The 25,215-nt window shown below is 42.5% G+C and overlaps 1 protein-coding gene across 1 annotated transcript in view; it reads right to left on the bottom strand.

Moving 5' to 3' along the window:
- Positions 1 to 24,389, bottom strand: part of ADAMTS15 (ADAM metallopeptidase with thrombospondin type 1 motif 15) — a 63,671-nt gene extending 39,282 nt beyond the window's left edge. The window contains exon 1 of the mRNA XM_063436665.1: positions 23,018 to 24,389. Coding sequence (XP_063292735.1) covers positions 23,018 to 23,974 — 957 coding nt within the window. The 5' untranslated portion in view covers positions 23,975 to 24,389. The remainder of the gene's footprint in view (positions 1 to 23,017) is intronic.
- Positions 24,390 to 25,215: the final 826 nt, after the last annotated feature.

Below are 25,215 nucleotides of genomic sequence, written 5' to 3'. Positions count from 1 at the left end.
AATACAACCTACTGACACACAGTGCAGACACTGTTAGTCCATACAACCTACTGGCACATAGTGCAGACACTGTTAGTCCATACAACCTACTGACACCTAGTGCAGACACTGTTAGTCCATACAACCTACTGACACATGGTATAGTGCAAACACTGTTAGTCCATACAACCTACTGACACATAGTGCAGATACTGTTAGTCCATACAATCTACTGACACATAGTGCAGATACTGTTAGTCCATACAACCTACTGACACACAGTGCAGACACTGTTAGTCCATACAACCTACTGACACACAGTGCAGACACTGTTAGTCCATACAACCTACTGGCACATAGTGCAGATTCTGTTAGTCCATACAACCTACTGACACACAGTGCAGACACTGTTAGTCCATACAACCTACTGACACATTGTGCAGACACTGTTAGTCCATACAACCTACTGACACACAGTGCAGACACTGTTAGTCCATACAACCTACTGACACATGGTATAGGGCAGATACTGTTAGTCAATACAGCCTACTGACACACAGTGCAGGCCAGACACTGTTAGTCCCTACAACATACTGACACATAGTGCAGACACTGTTAGTCCATGTAACCTACTGACACATAGTGCAGACACTGTTAGTCCATGTAACCTACTGACACATAGTGCAGACACTGTTAGTCCATACAACTTACTGACACACAGTGCAGACACTGTTAGTCCATACAACATACTGACACATGGTATAGGGCAGATACTGTTAGTCCATACAACCTACTGACACACAGTGCAGACACTGTTAGTCCATACAACCTACTGACACACAGTGCAGACACTGTTAGTCCATACAACTTACTGACACACAGTGCAGACACTGTTAGTCCATGTAACCTACTGACACACAGGGCAGACACTGTTAGTCCATACAACCTACTGACACATAGTTAGTCCATACAACCTACTGACACATAGTGCGGACACTGTTAGGATTTTCATGAAAGTTTTAATTGCTGGGAATTAAAAGTGAATTTAAAATCTAAGGCCACAATAGCCTGACTGAAACATTTCTCAGCTATGTTATTAATTCAGCTGCTTTGGATGACATAAAAATCACTTTTCAGCTGCTTTGGATGACATAAAAATCACTTTGAATTCCTGACAACGCACACTTTAGTGAATAAGCCCCTATTTGAGTGATGAATTCTTGCACTGGCTTTAATACACCGTTTCTAGTTACAGACTGGTTTTAGAGTTGGGAAGCCAGCCATATTCTTTGTCTTGTGTTATTAAGTCAGATCAGGACAGCTTAAGACAGCAATCAAAAATGCCATCCTCTTTTACCCAGATACATTGTTACAGTCTATTCTCTAGGTTCAACAAAAAATATAACTGTTAATGTCCTGAAAAATTTATCAAACTGCGAGGTGCAGCAAATTATGTTGTTGCTATATAAATAATAATAGTAATCAAGATATATGTCCCTTCTCCACTAAGTGGGGATCAAGAGACATAAAGTGACAATGGGGAGAAGAATAACACCGTTACTGTATAGTGTATTCATAAATCAGCAAGCTGGTCTGAAACTGAAAATGTTGGAAGTGATGTCATATGATGTCATAACCCACGTTCTTTGTCACTGTGACCTGTAAGGATTCCTGAGAAGGAAGAGATCTGCTCTCCTGGAAACGGCAAATATTATAAAAAATGTAATTATCCGAATATGTTGTTATTGATATATAGCTGTGGATACTGAATAAACAAAATGCTTTGCACAAGCGTTACTCGTCCCAGTCATTCAGCGGTACCTTGTCCCCCTTAGTAAATAAGGACGTGATGCACAATGAGTTATAATTAAAGGAGAACTATCACTTTTCTGAAACATTTTTTTTATATTTTCATTCCAATTAATATTATTGAATAACACCTTTGCGGTTATTGCTCATAGGGTACAACTGGAAGAGAGGGAGGTCAAGACAAAAATTCCTACAGCTTACACGAAAGTCCAGGGGGTTCTGGCAGTACCAAACTTCAAACTGTACTATTACGCTGGTCATCTCCTGAGGGTGGTTGAGAGGGTGAAGGAGGGGACAAAAGCACACTGGGAAGAAATATATGTCCTGATGGGTAGGCCCAAGCAGGCATTGCTACATTTGTATAGTGTATAAGGGTAGTTCCTCTAAAAAAACGAAAAGCATAACATACTGCAATGTTGTACGCAATCGCCACTCGGAGCAAATTCCAACTGGCCAATCACTATTATGCAGAATAAATGAAGCCTTCAAATTATCCATGGCAGGAAGTATTTCTTCACATTTCCTACTTTGCTTTCCACTCGGTATCGTATACAATGGAACATAAAAGAATAAAATAAAAAGTGTGAAACAAGGATCGAGTAAAGTGCAAAAATAGTCTTTATTACTTACACATAGGTAAGGGAGAGCAAATATAACAGTCCTAAGCGTTTTGTCACCTCCAGGCAATTCCTCATGTACACAATGAAATAAGGAATATCTACAGTTAGACAAGCAGTCGAGTAGACGCTTAGAAAAGGTTGTTATTATAAATGGGCCATGAGTATACGATCTGACATGCCCTTGCGCAACCCATAGACCTATCTTCCTTTCCCTCAGTGTTACCTCCATTGGTTTTCAATCCCTCCTTCCCTTCTGACGTACCGAGCATGAGATCTCTTTTCTATACACCCTTCAATGGCAAAGTAAATTCCCACCTCTGACCTTTTTTGGCTGCTAGGATAGCCTTACAAACGACTTTTTTTTTTTAAATAATTCTTTATTTTTAATTGTGCATATATATAACAATACAAGCTTTCATTGCCACAACAGCGTCAGCACGCAAAAGTAAAACACATAATAGAAATAGAAATATAATAGAAAACATTAGTGTTGCTTCCACAAACCTGCACAATGTTTATATTTTGAGCACGAGAGGATGTATGAATGTGAGTCAGGTGAGGAGTTAGAAAGATGTCTGCTAGGAATGACATCTGACGTTACTTGTAATAAAACATGAGGAGAAAGAAACAGGTCTAGTTACTTAGTTTGAAATAGTAAGAGAAACAAGCTAGACGCATGATATATGCTAGGTGTAAAATAGCTAACGTGACATTACTGTAGAGCACGTGTGTTTAATAATGCCACTGGATACTTGTCACATATAAGAGTCTAGGAGAGAAGAAAAATAGATGAGTCCCTGCACTGTGAACTGGATGAACTGTGAGTGAGCAGGACCACTATCACCAGGCATTCATCACACGCCACACATTGTCCACACTAAACACTCCAGCGCCAGTCTAGGCAGGATGCCATTGCTTTTCCTTATGCTGTGCTTGGGAGGTAGTTGGACTCCAGGTATGTAAGCTGTAGGTGAACCACCACACCAGGGTTCTTCACCCCCCATGCCAAGAGGAGCCGGAGCCGCATGTCCACAGACCCTCCAGCACCTCCCCGAGCCCAAAAGATGAGCATAGGTTGGGGAACCCGCTGGGTATGTGGGCATCTGGTAGAAGTTCCCTCCGCATGAACCCCCAGCTTGGAGTGGGATAGCTGCTTTGTCACACAGCACGAGGTTCGGGCAGTTCAATTGGAGTGATGATGTGAGGTTTGCCGTAGATGCATTCCCAGATCTTCTGACATATTTGATCGAAATGGGCATTAAAACACTATCCGGGTCAGGATGCATGTATGGCCTTGGTGTCGTGAGGGTTGCAATGCAGCTGCCATCTTGGGAGCGTCATGCGGTCGGCTTTTCAGCCTTGGGTTCAGTTAGGTGAGTTTATCCAGTGTGGACCGGGATATCTCCCACAGGTTGAAGCTAGGCCTCAGTGTTGGATGACTCCAGTTCGCTGTATTTCTGGTCAACTCAAGTAACCCTGTGTTCCCACTCAGTGTTAATAAGTGCACAGGTCATGTGAAGCGGCATCCAGAGTGGTTTTCAGCAGAAAAGACTTATTACAAGCTCGAGTATTCCAGAGCTATCACAGAACATGTCCGGCCATCTTGGTTGTCAGGCCCCTCCCCCCATAAACTACTTTTTAAGAACCACACAAAGAAAACGTGTAACTTTATTTACCAGTGTTCCCTGTCTAGCAGAACACATGAATCTGCGTATATGTTACTTTGCATGTGGTACATATCTCTGCAGATTCTAAGCAGATTTGATCCCTCTGAGGATGGTGAATGATACGCGGGGCACTTATCAACATATCCAATAGGATTGTCCATGGATAACTGTTTTGTAAGCAGATATATGACATAATTAATCTATTTATGGACCAGCCTCCACCAATTTATTAGGAATCGCTCCTCCTCCACCTCAGTGGTGACTTCTATTTACAAATAAATAACTGACCATCTTGAATGTTGCTATACATCTAATTCCCCTAATGTGGTGCAAACCTTACACACCCTCAATACAGTTCTGGTTCTCCAGGGTGAAGGATCTCAGGGCAATAGAGGTACTTACCTTTAGGGCTTCGAGACATACACACACATGTATATGTCTATCTGGACACACTAGATCATGATCACAATAACCACTGAATTTCAGACACTCCTTCAAGGACCACAGCCACCATGTGGGACAGAGGGCAGGTGTCAAGTAGCCTAAAGGGCAGGTGGGGACGACCATGGGAAACCTTTCTTCTTTCGACTTTCCCTCTCTTTACTGACTTTCTTTTACTTATACATCGAACTCCACTCTCTGCTTTTCCACACACACTTAAGTCCATATACACTGATAGGAATAAATTCAAATATAGTGCGCTAACTGAAGAATTGCACTATTTAAGGTCTATTGCTGAATCATTATGCTCCTACAATTTTAAGTCAAACTTCACTAATGTTACCTGTCTTGAAACGATAGAGATATGTCAGCCTCATAGTTTATGTTTATGCAACTTGGATCTGTTACCTTCTTGGTGCCTACGTGATCCGATCTAACTGTTGTTCTTTCGTCTTTGAAGAAAAAAAGCCTAAACAAATATTTACACTAAAAAAAACAAACACACTTACCTCCACAACACACACAAATGTTTGCTTCTAATGAAGTGAACATGCGTGTGCATGCATTGGCATGCAAGCAAATGCCCTCTTACCGTGCCCACATACAGCATCATTCAGGTCAGGGATATTTGTATCACATGCCCAGCTATGCCATGATGACAGCCTGGCATGTGATTTAAGTTGACTAAAATAAAAATGTGTGTATATATTCTAAATAGCACAACTCATGTATAACATTTAGCAAGTGACAGGGGTCCTTTGATGCATTGCTTGGGAGCTCTCTCTCATGGTTAGTCTGCTGTTCAGAGGATTCCTGAAATTCCTCTTTCTTTATACACTGTATCCCTGCAGCTATTTGGAGAAGAATTTAATTTGTTATCTTTCCTCTCCCATGTTCCCAGAAGCCTGGTACGAACCCTTGAAGCAATACATGATACAAGAAAGCGATTTCAAAGTCCCAATATTACAAGGTACATAAAAGCAATTAGCCAGTTATATAAACTATAAACATCCCTTGTCGAAAAACTGCACGCATCTCAGTCCTGACAGCCCACCTTTCTCACCTGTTGGAACTGCAATTGGACAGTCAGTTATTCTGTACAGAACTATTAGGAAATTATATTATGATCAAAATGTGTAACACATACTTTCTTTTTTGGAATCGAGAATGACTGAATACCGAACAGGTCTATCTACAAATGTCATTTATAGATGTTAAAGTTACTGGGTTCTCCGGTGCAAGAAACTCCTAATAAATCGTGGTTAGTTTAAATTTTTGCTTTGGAATTCAGCAAATAAATTAACTATGAATGTATTTTTATGTAGATGAATCAAGGATCCTTTTTATATAAATTCAGTTATTTTACATTTTATGAAAGAATGGATCTCCATTTGACAGACATAAATACATGGTAGAGTAGACTAAATACTGTAGACAATACCTATGGGCAGTGGTTGGGCTTAGTGACGTATGATGGGCAGATTTATGTAAGTAACAAATTATATAAAGTATTGCAATATAATAATAATACTAAAGGAATTTAAGAATGGGAGAATAAGTGCATGGGACATTGTCTGGGAAGATTTTGTGACGAGGGAAGAGATATAAGAGATTAAAAATGAAAAGTACTTCTGGAATGATGAGCAGAATTTAGGAATCAGAATTGTATTCTCAATGAAATGAGAAGCCAGGAGAGGGTTTTTCGAACATGCAGCAGCAAATAAGGAATAGTGGGTGAGGACAATTAGTGATGAAGATAGGTAAGGTTGATGAGTAATGAAGATTTTTGAGGACAATGAGTGATGAAAATAGGTGAGGATGGTTACTGATGAATGAGGGTGAGGTTGGTGAGTGATGAAGGATAGTGAGGATGAAAGGTGATGAAGTTGGGTAAGTAGATGAGTGATAAAGGTGGTTGAAGACTATAAGTGATGAAGATGGATGAGAAAGAAGACTGATGAAGGTGGGTGAGGACAGTAGGTGATGAAGGTGGGTGAGTACAATGGGTGATGTAGGTGGGTGATGACGATGGGTGATGAAGGTGAATGTAGACAATGGGTGATGTAGGTGAGTGATGGAAGTGGATGAGGATGATGGGTGATGAATGTAAGGGATGAAGGTAGGTGAGGACGATAGGTGAGTTTGATTGAGTGATGAAGGTGGGTGAGGACGATGGGTGAGTTTGATTGGATGAGGAAGGTGGGTGAGGATGATGGGTGAGTGTCATTAGGTGATGAAGGTGGGTGAGGACGATGGATGAATTTGATTGGGTGATGAAGGTGTTTGAAGATAATCATTACAATTACTTTACATTCCATCAGCGATGGTGGACAGGAGACACAACACTTAAACTGATAAATGTTGTTATTGTGTTTTTAGGATAAAGGGAGTGGATGAGACCCCCTCATTTGAAGCTGCTCCATTAATCTTCGTCTATTTACTAGGAAATTTCTAGCAATGTCTGAATCAGGAGTATTGTTTGGTAGCAGAAATTCCTTCATCTGTGTGTCTGGTGCCATCAGCATCTATTGGTCTCGATAGAATACCATCAATAGTGTTAGAAATGAAAGGAGTGTCAGATTTATCGCAGAGAGCACAAATCCTCCATCCATAAGGAAGGCCTCCTGTCTTGCGGACCATGCGCAATACTCATAACTCACCCTGTGATTGCATTCTATCACATCACAAAAGACAGGCAGGCGTGACGGACAGCTCACCGAAATGACTTAGTGCCTCTATACAGAACTCACATTGGCTTTGCTTTCCTACCAGAGTTCAAGAGCAGATGGCTGCTTCCCGGGCTCAGCTACCTCTCTGTGCTGTGATCAATAAATTAATAAATTATGCTTCAAATGAAAACATGTGCCAGTGTTTGGTAAAATGAATCACTTAGCCACATGATGAAAAATGAAAAACAACTTGCATATCTCACAAGCTCAGTTCATCATCTCTCGGCACCTTTTTATATCCAAAATGTAGGCACAATTAAAGAAGGTAAATAATAAAAAAATCTAATTCAATAAATATTTTACGCTCTATCTCTGGAGAAACATTGTAAAATGCAAACTTGTTTCACTACGTCATCATTTCCAGAGGTGGAAACCCAAACCCGTACACTGCCCATCAATCTAAGCCACACAACCTCAAACTCGTCTACCGATAACTAAAAAGCTATTGTTTAATACAGAAATGTCATTGCACCAACGACTTATTGTTAGTGAAGTTGTTATGGTTCTTGCAGTGTCCTTTTAGTGATGTCATTAAGATATATTATTATGACATGTTGTAATTGTAATCGGCCAGATGTTATATATATATATATATATAGTAAATTGTTTGATGTCATTGAGGTAGATTGTGAGGACATACTCTAACCAGTCAATACGAATGAAGGAACATTTCAGAGGCAGTGTCCCCATCCTTTGCATGGAGGCGCTGAACGTTCACCATATGCATGGATTCTATGTATCTCTTTGAGGAGATGCGGATTAGCACAGCGAGGTGTTTTGCATTGGATTGGCTGAGGTTGTGAAATTTGATGATCTCAGCCATGGAGGCGAGACTAGTGCAACGTGGGAGAAAAGGTGAGTACAATCACCTAAATAGTTATTTTACCACTAAAGTGTCAGGAATACATGTTTGTGTTCCTGACACTATAGTGTTCTTTTAAATGTCAAATTCACTTCGAATTCAACTAGTGAATATTAACACTGAGAGTGTCATGGGTGAGGGGATCACAGAAGCTGGGAAAATTATCCAAGAAGACTCCGAGTACACCTTTAACAGGAGACATTGAACTCTGATACTCTGATGTATCTATTATTTTAATGTGTGTTACATCAGGGCCTACACTAATAGCCAGGACTTAAAAGTAACTCGCCACTGCAAACATGGATAGTCCATAACATAGTCCATGAGTCTTGTTGCCAATTCAGGACAATCCACTTTTTACTGAAAAACATGGCAATAATGATTTCTAGGCTGCTTGCAGGAGTTCATTGTCTGAGCATCACAGCAAGAGCGGAAGCAGGTGGAGTTACATCCTTGGAGAGCAAAAAACGGGGCGCAAGAGAATACTGAGAACGGGCAGCAGCTGAAATAGCCTGCCCTTCGGTGGGTCCCCGCTCAGTTCTCAAGCTGGTTTTAGCTCATATTTTGCCATTACAGAGAGAACATCTCTGAAACATATAAGACTGGTCCCACCCATATGGGCAATCCAGATCCGAAATGCCAGCAAGTTCCCACTGCACGAGAGATACAGCAACCCCAGACGATCGTTTCAGCCTTGTTAGGCATCATCAGTGAGGCATAGCTGATATCTCTCTAGGCACCGTGAGCAAGGGGTCCACATCTGGATTATCCTTTCTCTTGTGAACCGTTTTTTGCTCTCCACAAGTTTAAAGGGTAATCCAGACGTGGACCCTTTGCTCACGGTGCCTAGAGAGATATCAGCTATTCCTCACTGATGATGCCTAACAAGGCTGAAACGATTGTCTGGGGTTGCTGTATCTCTCGTGCAGAGGGAACTTGCTGGCATTTCGGATCTGGACTGCCTTATGGGTGAGACCAGTCTCATATGTTTCAGAGATGTTCTCTCTGTAATGGCACAAGATGCGCTAAAACCAGCTTGAGAACTGAGCGGGGACCCACCGAAGGGCAGGCTATTTCAACTGCTGCCCGTTCTCAGTATTCTCTTGTGCCCCGTTTTTTGCTCTCCAGGAGTTACATCCTTTCCCCAATGTACACAGAATGTGTCAGTGCTGGCTGCAGAGAGTGCCCAATATACACAGAATGCATTGGGACTGGCTGCAGAGAGTGCCAATATACATAGAATGCATTGGGGCTGTCTGCAGAGAGTGCCCAATGTACATAGAATGCATTGGGGCTGGCTGCAGAGAGTGCCCAATGTACATAGAATGCATTGGGGCTGTCTGCAGAGAGTGCCCAATGTACATAGAATGCATTGGGGCTGGCTGCAGAGAGTGCCCAATGTACATAGAATGCATTGGGGCTGGCTGCAGAGAGTGCCCAATATACACAGAATGCATTGGGACTGGCTGCAGAGAGTGCCCAATGTACATAGAATGCATTGGGGCTGTCTGCAGAAAGTGCCCAATATACACAGAATGTATTGGGGCTGGCGGCAGAGAGTGCCCAATATACACAGAATGCATTGGGACTGGCTGCAGAGAGTGCCCAATGTACATAGAATGCATTGGGGCTGTCTGCAGAAAGTGCCCAATATACACAGAATGTATTGGGGCTGGCGGCAGAGAGTGCCCAATATACACAGAATGCATTGGGACTGGCTGCAGAGAGTGCCCAATATACACAGAATGCATTGGGACTGGCTGCAGAGAGTGCCCAATGTACATAGAATGCATTGGGGCTGGCTGCAGAGAGTGCCCAATATACACAGAATGCATTGGGGCTGGCTGCAGAGAGTGAACAAATGTACACAGAATGCGTCCGGACATTTATACCTTTTTAAACAATATATTAATAAAGTACTTTTAATTTATATACAAGTTAATTTTTATTGTTTTATCATCTCATACCTGTCATCGTATTTTCTGGTACATCCTGCATATCCCAGGTGTGGATAATACCACCAACGCTCTCCAAACCAGAGCAAGTCATTGATCTGTATATTGTAAGTAGGATACCACTTATTTACTACCTACCTTGTGTATAGACATACTACACCATAAGCCTTCTTTTGCTTTATTTTACGTATAGATACTGGATGGCAAGCACAACAAAGCTCCACATATCCTAAGACAGGGATTGTACCATCCAGGCGATTTACAGCAGAGCTCTTAGTAGCTCAGTAAAGTGTGAGTTGGCCCTCTATGCACTTTATACAAAACATTGCATATATTGTTACATATTGCACTATTTGCTGTTCTTTTTTTCTTCCTTTTGAGGCTACTAAAAGTCGCTCAATACCTGTATACATCGATCTCATAGAAGTATATGTAAATATATGCATTTATATTAGCACAAGGGTGCTGTACATTTCTACTACACCTTTTTGGGCTCGGTTTGTCACTTTGTTTGTTATAATAAACACAGAATGCCTCAGTGCTGGCTGCAAAGTGTGCACAATATACACAGAATGCCTCCATGCTGGCTGCAAAGAGTGCCCAATGTCCATAGAAAGCATTGGGGCTGGCTGCAGAGTGTGCACAATATACACAGAATGCCTCCGTGCTGGCTGCAAAGAGTGCCCAATGTACATAGAAAGCATTGGGGCTGGCTGCAAGGTGCCAGCCATTGTCATTGATAGGGCTATGAAAGCCAGGTGCCCCCAAGTACACACAATCAGATGGGCAGCAGGTAACCTAGTTCCCTACTCCCCGACGTCTAGGTAGATGCTTAGTGCTGGGGAATAATGGAAATATCAAGTAAAAGGTTTAGATTTTGCCATTTGATTTCCAAAGATCCCTCAGTAAAGTTTGTTTATTTTAATTCTGAGGACCCTGCCTCTCAAAGTCCTGCTCCCCAGCCTCTGGCAATCCCCTTCTAATCTCAGGAAGGCTTAATACTCAGTGGCATCCGTATCACAGGGGTTGAACATCAGTGCTGGTGACTCTTCACATGCAGCGCATAAACATATGTCTGAGTTGCTGGGGGTAAAGGAGGCAAAAATAATGCCAGATGTCGGAATGCAGAAAGCGTAATGTCTGGCTCGTTTAGATCCAAGAGTCAAATTCTCCCAAAAAAATGAGGGTAAAGACCACATGGAAGGTAAGACATTACAAATCAGCATACATATGTTGGTGTCAATACAAACACATGTACCGGACCAACTCCAGGTGCGGCTAAGGAATCTCCCATAACATTGACAAAGTGAGAGATTTATTTATTAAAATGAGGAATTGCAGTGAACAATCACATTTCAGCGTGTTAGCGAACATAGCCTGGGCGATTAGTGAGGGTTACAATGTGTACCTGCTGGTCCCCTCACACCGCACATCTGTTGGTGATCATGACACTAGGTTCCTGTGTAATTTAGGGTTGCATTGTAAATCCTACAAATCACCCTGTGGCTGCACCCTGATCTACTTGTGCTCATCGAGAACACAATCCGTCCATCAGTATTCTGCCAGCAACCATTCTCCTGCCATGACACAAACTCTTGCTAACAAGATGTTTCCATGTCCCTGGCTTGCAACACATGCCTTACTTAATTGGACCTTTCCCCCGACTTGCAGGATTTACTAAAATCCTAATTATCATTATAATAATAACCCAATAACTAATAAACCAATAATCGAACTTTGATTGACTGATTGTGGTGGTGTCCCCAACATGCCCAGTGTTTCTCTAGAAGAAGAGTCACCCATTAGGGCAATCACGTAGGAGGAACATCTGCCTAATGGAGAAGCCCCCTCACTGTAGGAGGAGCCCCTAATGGAAAAGCCCCCTTACTGTAGGAGGAACCACTTATGGAGAAGCCCCCTCACTGTAGGAGGAGCCACTACTGGAGAATCCCCCCCCCCCCCGTAGGACTAGTCCCTTATGGAGAAGCCCTCTCATTGTAGAAGGAGCCCTCTAATGGAGAAGCCCCCTCACTGTAGAAGGAGCCCTCTAATGGAGAAGCCCCCTCACTCTAGGAGAAGCCCCTAATTGAGAACCCCCCTCACTGTAGGAGGAGCTGCTAATGGAGAAGCACCCTCATTGTAGGAGGAGCCCCCTAATGGAGAAGCTCCTCACTGTAGGAAGAGCCCCTAATGGAGAAGTTCCTCACTGTAGGAAGAGCCCCTAATGGAGAAGCCCCTTACTGTAGGAAGAGCCCCTAATGGAGAAGCCACCATCACTGTAGGAGGAGCCCCTAATGGAGAAGTCTCTCACTGTAGGAAGAGCCCCTAATGGAGAAGCCCCCATCACTGTAGGAGGAGCCCCTAATAGAGAAGCCCCCTCACTGTAGGAGGAGCCCCTAACGGAGAAGCACCCTCATTGTAGGAGGAGCCCCCTAATGGAGAAGCCCCTCATTGTAGGAAGAGCCCCTAATGGAGAAGTTCCTCACTGTAGGAAGAGCCCCTAATGGAGAAGCCCCTTACTGTAGGAAGAGTCCCTAATAGAGAAGCCCCCTCACTGTAGGAGGAGACCCTAATGGAGAAGCCCCTCACTGTAGGACTAGCCCCTAATGGTAAGTCCCCTCACTGTAGGAGGAGCCCTTTATGGAGATTGGTTTGCTGATTTTTTTTTTTATATAATGGATGGGGGCATGCAAAACATATTGACATGTTACAAGGTTTCATTAAGGCAGAATTTGCCTACCTTTTTATGTCACAGTTATCAATGTATTGTTTATCCACTGTACATCATTGTATATCATATTCTGACCCTTTATAAATAAAAACGAATAACATTTCCAGCGGAACTGATTTGGTTTAAATGTTACAAGTCACTTGTTAATTCACCAAAACTCATGGTTAAATTATGCAGCATTCCTAATTTCCTGTGCATATTAATGAATCTTTCACCGGATCCGCACCAACTGACCAGCATCTCCTGGATTACAAGTTGCAGATTGACCCCATAAACCCGTTAGATAAAATAGAATTGAGAAAGCTGCCTCTCCCAATAGACATCCCTGACAATATTTAATAGAGGAATCTGCCCCAGCCGAAATAATGTTCAAAGAATATTCTCAGCAATGTATAATCCCAGAAGGACCAAGAACATCTGATTCAATCCAGGACTTGGGTTAAAAATATAACATACCTTGTTATTCTCATGGCTCGTGCCAAGTGCGATTATGTCCAATTTAATTATTTTCCAGTTGAATTTTCCCAGAATAAATGCTAGATTTCTTTTTTTAGGGTGGTTGATATCACTGCAACCAATAGAAGGAATTTCTTAAAACTTCAGCGAGATCAAGAGTCCTGGATTCAGAACAAAACATTTAAATTCCATCGTGTTCAGAGTTTTTTCCCACAACTATAAAATACAAGATTTTACATTGAATCCCCAGTTTATCTATTTTTTTTTTTTAATTCTTTATTTTTGACTCAGGTCATGGTTATAGCATTTTAGGTTTGCATTTCAAAAGAAAAAATTAACAGATAACATGCATGTAACATAGATACGTCCTTCACGCGGGGTTTGCTAGTCAGGGGCCATGAGCTGAGGGAATGTAATTTTTGGTAGTGTGGGTCGCTGTGGCCGTGAAGCCTAGGTGGTCTACAGGAATAATTATGTAGCCGGTTTAACCAACGATGCTATGTGCTGTCAGGCTGGTTTGAGCGGATTGGTCTCGTTGTCATGCTGGGTCAGATAGGGAGCTATGACTGGAATGCGTGTTAGTGATCTGCATTCTCCCGCTGTAAAGGTAAGGGTAATAGTGTGTCCCTTTAACCCGGGGAAGGGGGGGGGGGGTGAACCTGAGAGTGGTCTCCGTGGGCGATGTAGGGAAGAGTGGGCCGTGGGGTCTTGAGTCTATGTGTAGTTATGCGGTAGGAAATAATAATAATAAGTCCCGAAGTTGTTTCAGGTGCCCGTCTGTGCCATTGATGGGCCTTTTCTTGCGTAACGGGAAGCGGGCGGCTTTGCTGTCGTAGTATCCCTCTCTGCTGGCCTTGTCTCCGGTTGGGTCAGACCAATGGTTTCTTGTGGCAATCCCAGGGTCGGTAGTAGGTCTCTGGCACTCTGTAGGTCTCTGGCACTCTGTAGGTCGTGGACTGTATACGATGTGTCGCTGTGGTGGATCACTAGAGCCCAGGGTCGTCTCCACTGGTAAGCGATTTCATGAAGGCGGAGGAGGGCCGTGAAGGGTTTTAAGGTGCAGCGCCATGCTAGTGTTGGCCCCGATAGGTCCACGTAGAAAGAGAGCTGTCTGTCTTCAAATATGTACGGCGTCCTTGTTCTAGTTGCTTGGAGGACCGCAGCTCTGTCTCCGTGGCTTATGAAGCGCACTAGGAGATCTCTTCATGCCGTAGCTGGGGCTTTCGGTGGTTGTGGGAGGCGAAACATCCCCCCCTCCAGAGTTACTTGTTTGGCCTGTTTGGTGGGTATTAGATCCGCCAGCAGGCGCCGTATTAAGTGGGGCACTTCCGCTTCTGGGATCTCCTCTCCGAGTCTGCAAATCATTGGTCTGTTTTGTGGGACAGTTGTTGCAGCTCCTGTACTGCTCTGTGTAACTGCACTGTGTCCTGCTGGTTTCGGCGGGAGTCTGCCTCCAGCGTGGTCAGGCGGCCTGTTAGGCCTATCCGGGCCATATCTGCCTGTATTGTAAGTTGTAGTCCGGCCAGCAGTTCCCTCATCACTGGGGAGTTTTCCGTTTGCGGGCTTGTTTGTGTGAGAGCGGTCGCTACGGGCGGGCAGTGATCAGCTTCGCTCGTGAAGTCGTCTGACAGCTCAGAGTAATGGTCGGCATAGTCAGCCATGCTTGAACCCGTGTTGCTGCAGGCCTGCCGCCACAGGTCGCCGATATTGCCGCCCAGCCGGGGTTTGTCGGGTTTGACTTTTTTAGTTTTCCGGCCCATCTCCTCTTCTCTAGTTGTTGGTGTCTTTTGGCACTTTTTGTGCAGTATCCGAGGGTGTTTTGCTGTGGCTTGGTCCGGAGCATCGGTAGCATGCGGCCATTCAGGTCCGTGGTTAGGCTCCCCCCCAGTTTATCTATTAATGTTATCTAGTGATGTTTGCAGTTGTCTGGCTAAGGGAAGCTATTTGTACATGATCAGTCTTACCAGCAGTTTCCTTCAGATCAAAAGAAAATCACTTAGATTACATTGGGATTTGGAAATAAAGGCTAGAGGAAATGGAGAGGGGCTGAAATTATTGGGTGCAGGAGCATGCAGTATTGGAGGAAGAAAGAGGAGAGAGAAGGACTTGGAGAGAGAGGGTGGAGGGGAATAAATAAAGTCAGAATGCAGGAGAAGGGGACAGGGTTTTTTTTAGTCTCTGTGATGGACTGAAGATGCCATCCTTCTCAAATGTCAGATGGTAAATAAAAAAGTACTGTCCAGCAGCTTGGGATATTCATACTTTCTTCCACCACCCATACACTGATGTAATTTAACATCTAAAGACTACATAGTGGTCTCACTCACTGCCCAATAAAGAACCAGTAGTTTCCAGGACAAGACCTAACAACAGTTAAGTATTAGAACTCAGGTATGTTCTTTGAACCTGTCATTTGCTGTAATTTTTTAAACAATGCTGGGAACGTGCCAAATACTACCCTTTACAGCTCTCAGATCAGATTCCTCCTCCTGCTGAACCGTGAGAGTCTGGTGACCACGAAGGGCATTTATCGCTGGCATGTCTATCTGCCACTCTTCACCTCATCGCTAGTCTGTAATCTTCTGAAGACAACATGTATCTCTGCACTACAAGGCACTCATCAAACACCTAATGGCACTTCACACCTTCTGCCACAGACATTTGCAGAGCCAGCTTGGTCACTATGTAATACTGGGTGGGGGCCAAGTGGCTCTAGGGGATTTGATTGTGAGTGTAAAAAGCTGTGCAATAAAAAGGCCCATCAACTTTCTAAAACCTCTCTTTTGCCCTGTTCTTTTATCTAATGGCAATACTGATATTACTGTCCCTGTTAATCTCATCTCCTCGTACCATGGCAAATTCCCACATATATTACTTATAGCTGAAATAATCAGCCCACCACTGGGAACCGTGGGATTTCTGCATGTGATCAACCAGGAATAGATGTTGTATACACTGTTACAGTATCAGGTGAGACTTAAATGGCAACACAGCAGATTTATATCCACCTAATGGTTGATCGAATCTCCCGTTGGCTGGTTGGCCATTCTGAAACAAATATTTGAAAATTATAGGTTTCCCAAACATGTGCCATTCGTAAAGATATCAGTCATTTCTAGCCAAGCTACAGGAGTCACAGAGAAACTGGAGAAGGTGTTTGGAAGGAGGCAGCGTTGAGAAGTCTGGGATTTGAAGGCTCTTAATGTCTTTACAGGAATATTCTCTGTCTGCCTCAGCCAGCTGGGGATGAATGCCTCGGCCAGTCGTTCAGTGTGCTTGTCTCTCCTAAAGGGCTTGTGGGACAGAGTCGTCATTGTAAAAAAAAAGAGAAAGAAAAAAACTGCCGACGTACTTGTCAATGTTATATCCTGGATTCTCTCATACACACAGGGCTAGATACATCCCTGAGGTGCCCTAAGCTCACATACCCACAGTTATATCCAAGATGTTCCTCAGCAATAAAGTTCAGATTAATTTCCCAAAAAACCATAACTACACAAGAGCAGATTTATGTAGCAAACGCCCATAGGCCCACAAGGCTAGACTATTGACCTGAAGCCATTGCGCACATAGGTTTAGATCCACATGGGTTTATTTCTATGCCAAGAGCCCATAGTCTCACAAGGTTAGATTTATAGCCCAGAAACCTCTAGGCATGTCCAGTCATATTCATACTCTAGAAGATTATAGGCACACCAGGTAAGATTTATATCCCAGAAGCCCACAGGCAAACAGCGTGAGAATTATACCTCAGGAGCCCATTGAAACCATTAAGTTTACACGTTCAGATGTATATCTTGGGAGCGGATCCATTTTGTACATAGGCCCAGCAATGCACTCCAGTTCTAGTAAACTGTATTTATTATGATATTAACAATACTACAAAAGCATTGAGCTGACACTAATGGGATGAGGTGCCTATGCAGCCCAAGTAAGTAATTTGCCATTCAAATCAGACAGAAGTAGGCTGTGCGGCAGAATGTGCGTTTTACAGCAGACAGACAAGGTTGGAGAGAGTTTGCAGAGTAAAGGACAGATGTGGAAAGAAGACAATAAGAAAGAAAGTTAAACTTAATGAAAGGTTTACCAATTCCTGCTAAAAACAAAAGCCATTTAATAGATCAGCAGAGGTTAATTAGAAAGAAAAGATGAGTATTAAAGGATTATTTTCCTTTAGTAGAATCAATAATTAGACCTCACAATAAACCGATCTATTTCCTTCCATGTAAGTTATTCTAACTTGCCATAATAACGGCCTATCCTTCGTTCCTCATTTTATTTACTTCTTGGCTTTGTTGATAAAACCCATGTGTTGTTCTTGGCTTTGAACAGTAAACTGACATAGTCGGGCAACTCACAGATTACATCTTAAGCAATTACGAAGAATGCTTGCCTGGCCTTTTCAAGAGCCAGATGTAGATGACCATAACAATGCATTGAGTAACGGGAGTCGAACAGACATGCATTGCAAGAGTTAAATAGCATTGTGTAAGTACAGTATGTTATTGGGCGGTTATCTGCTCCCCTAGGGGAAAACATTCAATAGTACATAAAATCTCATTCCTGCTTATCTCCAGCTGGCAACATATGACTTCAATTGAGGACACTTACAAAAAGATACAACATTTTCCAAATAAATGTAAAGTCCCACGTCAATATATTTACTTTGTGATGTTATATGGGCTTGATCACTATTGCTTAATTCCCAAAAAACAGACTTAAAGGTACACTATAGTCCCGTAGACCACTTCAGCTCAATGGAGTGGTCTGGGTGACAGGTCCCCCAGGTTTTAACCCTTCAGATGTAAACATAGAAGTTTCGGAGAAACTGCTATGTTTACATTGCAGGGTTAATCCAGCCTCTAGTGGCTGTCTTCCTGACAGCCGCTAGAGGCACTTCTGCGACACTGGATGCGAAAATCGCATTGAGCACGCAGAACATCCATAGGAAAGCACTGAAGCACTCGCTGGATTAAAGTAAGTACCTGAAGGTGTTTAACCTCTTTAGCGCCACATGAGGGGGCCCTGAGGGTGGGGGGGACCTAAGGGTTATATAGTGTCAGGAAAACACGCTTGTTTTCCTGACACTATAGTGATCCTTTAAAGAAACACTCCTAGCACCATAACTACCACAGCTCATGGTAGTGGTTATGGTGCCAGGAGCTCCCCGACTATCCACCCCATTGTAAGTAGGGTTTCATTGGCTGAGAAAATCAGCTGATCACTTTCAGCCAGTGAGCTAAGCCCTGCAGAGCTTTAGATCAGACAACCCACTTCTGACTCTTCTTCATTTGTATTTGAGGCTGGGAACAGTGTCTAGTGGACCACAGGTAAGAAGTCAAACTGGTCGACTACGTACAATGGAGGCACCATAAACACTACAGTGAGCTGTCTTTGTTATGGTGCTTGAATTGTTCCTTTAACCCCTTAGGGACACATGACATGTGTGACATGTCATGATTCCCTTTTATTCCAGAAGTTTGGTCCTTAAGGGGTTAAGCCTTCCACTGAATAGGGGTGATGTAAAATAAGAGGAGGAAAATAAATAAGAGGAGGAAAATAAGAGTGAGAAATTGTATGTGGAGGAGAATGGTGGAGGTGTTGTGTTATAGAATGGTGGAAATGCGGAGGAGAATGATGTGGAGGAGAAATGTGGAGGAGAATGGTGGAAATGCTTTGGTGGAGGAGAATGATGGCTATGTTATTGAGGAGAATGGTGGAGATGTTATGAGGTAGGAGAATGATGCAGATGTTATGGATGAGGAGAATAATGGAAATGTTATGAATAAGGAGAATGGTGGAGGAGAATGGTGAAGATATTATGAAGCGGAATGGTGGCAATGTTAAGATAGAAGATAATGGTGGAGATAATACAAAGGAGTAGAATGGTGGAGATGTTTTGATGGAGGAGAATAGAGAATAGAGAAAAATGGTGGACATGACTTGTGGGAATGCGAATTGGTATAAAGGAGGAGACTGGTGAAGATGTTGGGTAGAATATTTGATTGCTGCATGTTTTATAGTAAGAGGAATTATGGAGATGAAAAAGGGGCATAATTGTGAGACTATTTTGGTAGAACAATGGTGGAGAATGTATAAAAGCACAGGAGAGGGCTAGTATGAGGGAAGGATGTGCAAGAGGTGGGATGCATGTAAATAGGTGAGATGATGCAGTGAGAGAAAATAGCATGGTGGAGAGAGAAAGACAGGATAATGAGATTAATGATCAATTATATGGGGGGTTTAGAATGGCAGATATGACATGGTGGGTTGAGGGGTGAGATGGTATGGCAACTGTGCTGCGGGTAAAATGGTATGGGCCATGTGTTGGGTGAGATGGTGTGGACAATGTATTAGGTGATATTGTATGAGAAGTATGTTGCATGAGAAGTCACAGGCAGTATGTTGGGCAAGATGGTGTGAGTGCTGACCTGGGCTCTAGATGAGATGGTACGGGCAATGTGTTGTTTGGGATGGTGTGAGTACTGGGTCTGGGTGAGATGGTTTAAACTATGTGTTGGATGAGAAGGCAGAGGCAGTATGTTGGGCAAAATGGTGTGATTACTGGGCTATGGGTGATTTGGTACAGGCAGTGTTTCGGGATGGTGTAGGCATTGTTTTGGTTGAGATTGAGTGAGTACTAGGCTATGGGTGAGATGTGTGGGCATTGTGTATGGTGATATGGCATGAGTACTGGGCTATGGGTGTGATGGTTTGGGCTATGTGTTGGGTGAGAAGCCTAGGCAGTATGTTGGGTAAGATGGTGTGGATACTGTACTATTTGTGAGATGGTATGGTCATTGTGTTAGTTGATATGGTGTGAGTATTAGGCGCTGGGTGAGATGGTGTGAGCACTGGGCTCTGGATGAGATGGTAGAGATGTTGTGTGAGTACTGGGCTTTGGATGAGATGGTAGAAACATTGTGTGAGTACTGGGCTCTGGATGAGATGGTAGAGACGTTGTGTGAGTACTGGGCTTTGGATGAGATGGCAGAAACATTGTGTGAGTACTGGGCTTTGGATGAGATGGTAGAGGCATTGTGTGAGTACTGGGCTTTGGATGAGATGGTAGAAACATTGTGTGAGTACTGGGCTTTGGATGAGATGGCAGAAACATTGTGTGAGTACTGGGCTTTGGATGAGATGGTAGAAACATTGTGTGAGTACTGGGCTTTGGATGAGATGGCAGAAACATTGTGTGAGTACTGTGCTTTGGATGAGATGGTAGAGACATTGTGTGAGTACTGGGCTCTGGATGAGATGGTAGAGACATTGTGTGAGTACTAGGCTCTGGATGAGATGGTAGAGACATTGTGTGAGTACTGGGCTCTGGGTGAGATGGCAGAAACATTGTGTGAGTACTGGGCTTTGGATGAGATGGTAGAAACATTGTGTGAGTACTGGGCTTTGGATGAGATAGTAGAGACATTGTGTGAGTACTGGGCTCTGGATGAGATGGTAGAGACATTGTGTGAGTACTGGGCTCTGGATGAGATGGCAGAAACATTGTGTGAGTACTGAGCTCTGGATGAGATGGTAGAAACATTGTGTGAGTACTGGGCTTTGGATGAGATGACAGAAACATTGTGTGAGTACTGGGCTTTGGATGAGATGGCAGAAACATTGTGTGAGTACTGTGCTTTGGATGAGATGGTAGAGACATTGTGTGAGTACTGGGCTCTGGATAAGATGGTAGAGACATTGTGTGAGTACTGGGCTCTGGATGAGATGACAGAAACATTGTGTGAGTACTGGGCTTTGGATGAGATGGTAGAGACATTGTGTGAGTACTAGGCTCTGGATGAGATGGTAGAGACATTGTGTGAGTACTGGGCTTTGGATGAGATGGCAGAAACATTGTGTGAGTACTGGGCTTTGGATGAGATGACAGAAACATTGTGTGAGTAGTGGGCTTTGGATGAGATGGCAGAAACATTGTGTGAGTACTGGGCTTTGGATGAGATGGTAAAGACATTGTGTGAGTACTGGGCTTTGGATGAGATGGTAGAGACATTGTGTGAGTACTAGGCTCTGGATGAGATGGTAGAGACATTGTGTGAGTACTTAGATGGTGTGGGCATTGTGTTAGGTGAAATAGTCAGAGTGGTAGAGTTGGGTGAAACGTTTACAATTCTGCTACCTGTCAGCCCATATAAGCTTACTGTTTAGTGAATAAACCATTTACTGACTTGGGGAAATATGTAAAACTTAACATGTAATATTGATAGAGCACTTGGAAGTATTACGATGTATATATAATTTCTGTCACCTTGGTTCCATTAATTTCTTAATAAACATTATCTCTTTTTTCCCCACAAGTTTTGAACATGTCTGTTGGTGCTTTCAAAAGAAATGCCAACACCAGCCTGAGATTTTCATTCTGCGGTAATATTACACACACAAAAAAAAGAGAGAGGCTGCGGCCAAAATAAACAATCTTTAAAAGCAGGTTTGAATGTGATTTCAGGTTTATCTACCGACGTGCTGTTAAACTTGACTTCTTTCTGTCTTCGCACTGATATGATAACACAAAGGATAACTCAGAATTCTCCTCTATACCCCTGGACCCTATTACTGCTTCATTTCATGTTATCGTCCTTATGTAATCCATGTAAGTACAGTATCATGCAGTTTATATGTTTCTGTGATTAGAGAGCGCTGTTTCTTTAATTCACCGACACCACGCATTACCCACCTGAAGAGTAATAACCTTCTTTGGACACGTTTTACCTCTAATCACCCAATATCCATCATGTTGTGCAGCTAAAAGCCATACAGATCCCCCTTCTCTAATCTGCAGTTTGTTCTTCACCCATTTCCTCCAGAGAGATATGATGTTATTAATGAATCTCCTAGGAGCATAGTGTTACTTGTAACATTCTTAAAGAACTCATTCCTTCCAAAACAAACACAACAGGAATCCCAAAATCTGCTGGAGCCATGGGAAGGCTGATTAACCCTTTGCGTCCCACAATTATTTATTGATTACCGTTGCCGCTTATAAAAATCCCCAGAAATCTACTCTGATTGGTTAAATTGTTAATACAGGCCCCCAGCACACAATACCAAATATCTGATTCATTTAATGAAATGGCTGTAAATAGGCTGTCACATTTCCAAATCACCCGCCGTACGTCTGTTATTTTTGCATTGAAATGTAATTACAGTAAAAAAAAATCAGTTTCAATGTATTTTCCCTGAACATACTTCCACATAAAGTGATTGGAAATTATAATGTTTTTTTCTTGTTTATTACTTACTGACGCGAGTAATCCACGGGCATAATATGTGTATCGTCTTATTTTGTTCAATAATTATATATATTTTTTTAAAGTTATAAATAAAAATAATTTTATTTAAAAATAATTCATTATAAAAAAATTTTTACAAATGAAATTGCACTTATTATTTAGCTTATGAAATGAACTAAAACATATAACATTTTTTCTGAGCCATTAAAATATTATGAGTTCAGACAGGACAAGGCAGCCACAGAAACAAGCTCCTCTAAATGATTACACTGAAAGGCATCACAACCTGCTAGCTAGCTATGAATGGATGTATATTGGAATAACTCTCTGATAAAGAACTTTATATGTGATTTAATCATTTTATTACATTTGTATTAATTACAATTTCATGGCTTTCAAAGTACTTTTAGACATGGATTATAACTATATTCACTGAGATACAAATCACAAGTTTAGACATCATTCCTGCCAGCTCTGATTGTTGCAATATGTCATCTAGCGCCCCCTAATGGCTCACCTGTTTAGTGAAGAGGATGGCTGTGTCCCAGTATTCGGGGTGCTTGTCACTCACTTTGTTCCATTTCTTTTGCCAGCTGCAGAAGCTTCTCAGGGTCATGGCTGCATTGGTCGTGACTTTGGGTCCCTTACCGTCATCTGTCAGCACCATAAACTTTACCACCGCAATGTTAATGGGGTTCTGGATACTGGGGTGTTTGTACAAACGAGCTGCGGTGGCCATCAAGGTGAGCAAGTAAAGCTGAAGGTCATCCCCGTGAAATTTGAGCATTGTTTCATCAGCCACAATCAAGGTCTCTACGTACCTTGTGATGGATGCAAATCTCCTGGACCTCTGGCCACCGCCTGTCCTGGTCCCATTTGATGGTCTTTTGTTGTGGCGGGAGCCTTTGTATCTCTCTAGAGCTTCCATGATACCATGGTTCAACCCTGATCCCACACCACATCGGGAGGTGCCACCTGTTGAAGGACTATTGTTTTTTGTGCGCTGCAGAAGATGTGGCCTCTGCAGAATGCCTTGCACCTGTTTCAATGTACTATTTTTTAGAGGGCTGATGACATATTCCACTCCTTGGTATCCAAAAGCTCCTCTTAGTCCCCCACAAAGACTCAGAGCGGCAAAGGAATCTCGGTCAGAATTGACATCTCCAGAGTAGAAACAGTGTTTCAGATGTGTTCCCTGTTTAGGAACCGAGCCAGGAAAATGCATCGAAAACGCCGGGGCTATAAACTGGGCATCGGGTCGCAGGTTCAGGTAGAAATCCTCTTGAAAAGCTGTAATAAGGAAAATGACTCCTGAATCTTCATTGTCTGTTCTGAAATAGTGCCGTCCATTTAAGTCTGGATCTAACATCTTAGGGGTAACCAACACCCCATCCAAAGATGAGGACAGAGATGGGCTGAGAAGGAGTAGGTCCAACGCAAGCAGAGAGGTGACTGCAGCCAGATGTGTGGGCATAGTGAAGGTGACTCAGCCACAAGTCATCCAACAACTGCAAAATTAAATATACTGCAGAGCGAGAGGGGAAAAACAATGCGAGTACTTCCAATCATATATTCCTAGGGAACTATTTGGGGAGACGGGAGAATTTAATTAAAAATCTGATACTTCTGCATACTGAGTCACAGGCGGGAAATTATTTTGTGTTTTGTATTTTGTTTATATAACGAATCATTTAGAGAGAAATCATAAGGGTTTTAAAAAAAAAATGAATTGAAAAGGAATATATCCAAAAGGTTACAATGAATGTAGAGAAATTAAACTGGTCATTCTCTCTTCCAATAAAGCTGGGCTAGTGACGGTTTGCAGCCAGAGAGACAGATGTTTCTGTAGAGCTACGGTCACGTTCTGTGCTGTAAGGTACCTGCTTACAGGCAACATCAGCCTTTACTACGGCTTTATATACATTTCTGTTCTGTGCAGATTGAGGTTTTTTTCTGGGAGGTGCTGGGAACGTTTATTGGGCCTGCCTTTGCCACTTGGAGCTTATTATCACACACAGAGTCACAACCTCCCTCTTATTGCCGGCAGGCTTAAAGAGACAGTTTTCTTTAGCCAGTAAATTCATGCATCTGTTACAAACAGCTGGGATTTTTTTTTTCCTTGCTGCATAAACTTTTCCTCTCCGCGAAATGTTTGCAAACTGTTAGATTTTAAAGGCAATTAATAACTGCGTTCTCCCAGGATTTCTCCTTTACTGTCAGTGACTTAGCTGATAGAAATGTTTTCTTTGTGGGTTTTTATTTTTTGACATTTTGAAACTTTGTTTTTTTCAAGCCTGAGAGAAAGAACCCAAAGCAAAGAGTTTTTATTCTCCCCCCCCCCCCCTTTTAAAAGATTTTTAAAGATTTTATTATGAATCCATTTTCTGTATTAGCAGAACATTTTTAAAAGTTTATTTTTCAGTCTTTTCGGCTTTCATTCTGATTTTTATGGATTTTTAAGAAATTTTGGAGGTAAATCGCCGGTAATAAGCATTTTCCATTTTGTGAAACATATTAATTTTCTTAATAAGGGATTTACACATCAAACATATACATGTGTTAAACAGATTGCAAAGTGAAGGGCAAAGAAGCCAAGTTTGAGAATAATTTACTATTTGTAAAATATTGCTATAAATGAACATCTTGCATAAATCTGTGTTTTTTGCTTTCAGCTCTGATGAGAGCCGATGCAAAATAATGAAGTATTGCAGTTTC

The sequence above is a fragment of the Pelobates fuscus genome, chromosome 11, assembly GCF_036172605.1.
Source record: "Pelobates fuscus isolate aPelFus1 chromosome 11, aPelFus1.pri, whole genome shotgun sequence".
In the NCBI taxonomy this organism is placed as follows: domain Eukaryota; kingdom Metazoa; phylum Chordata; class Amphibia; order Anura; family Pelobatidae; genus Pelobates; species Pelobates fuscus.
This window is presented reverse-complemented; position numbering and strand designations above follow the sequence as displayed.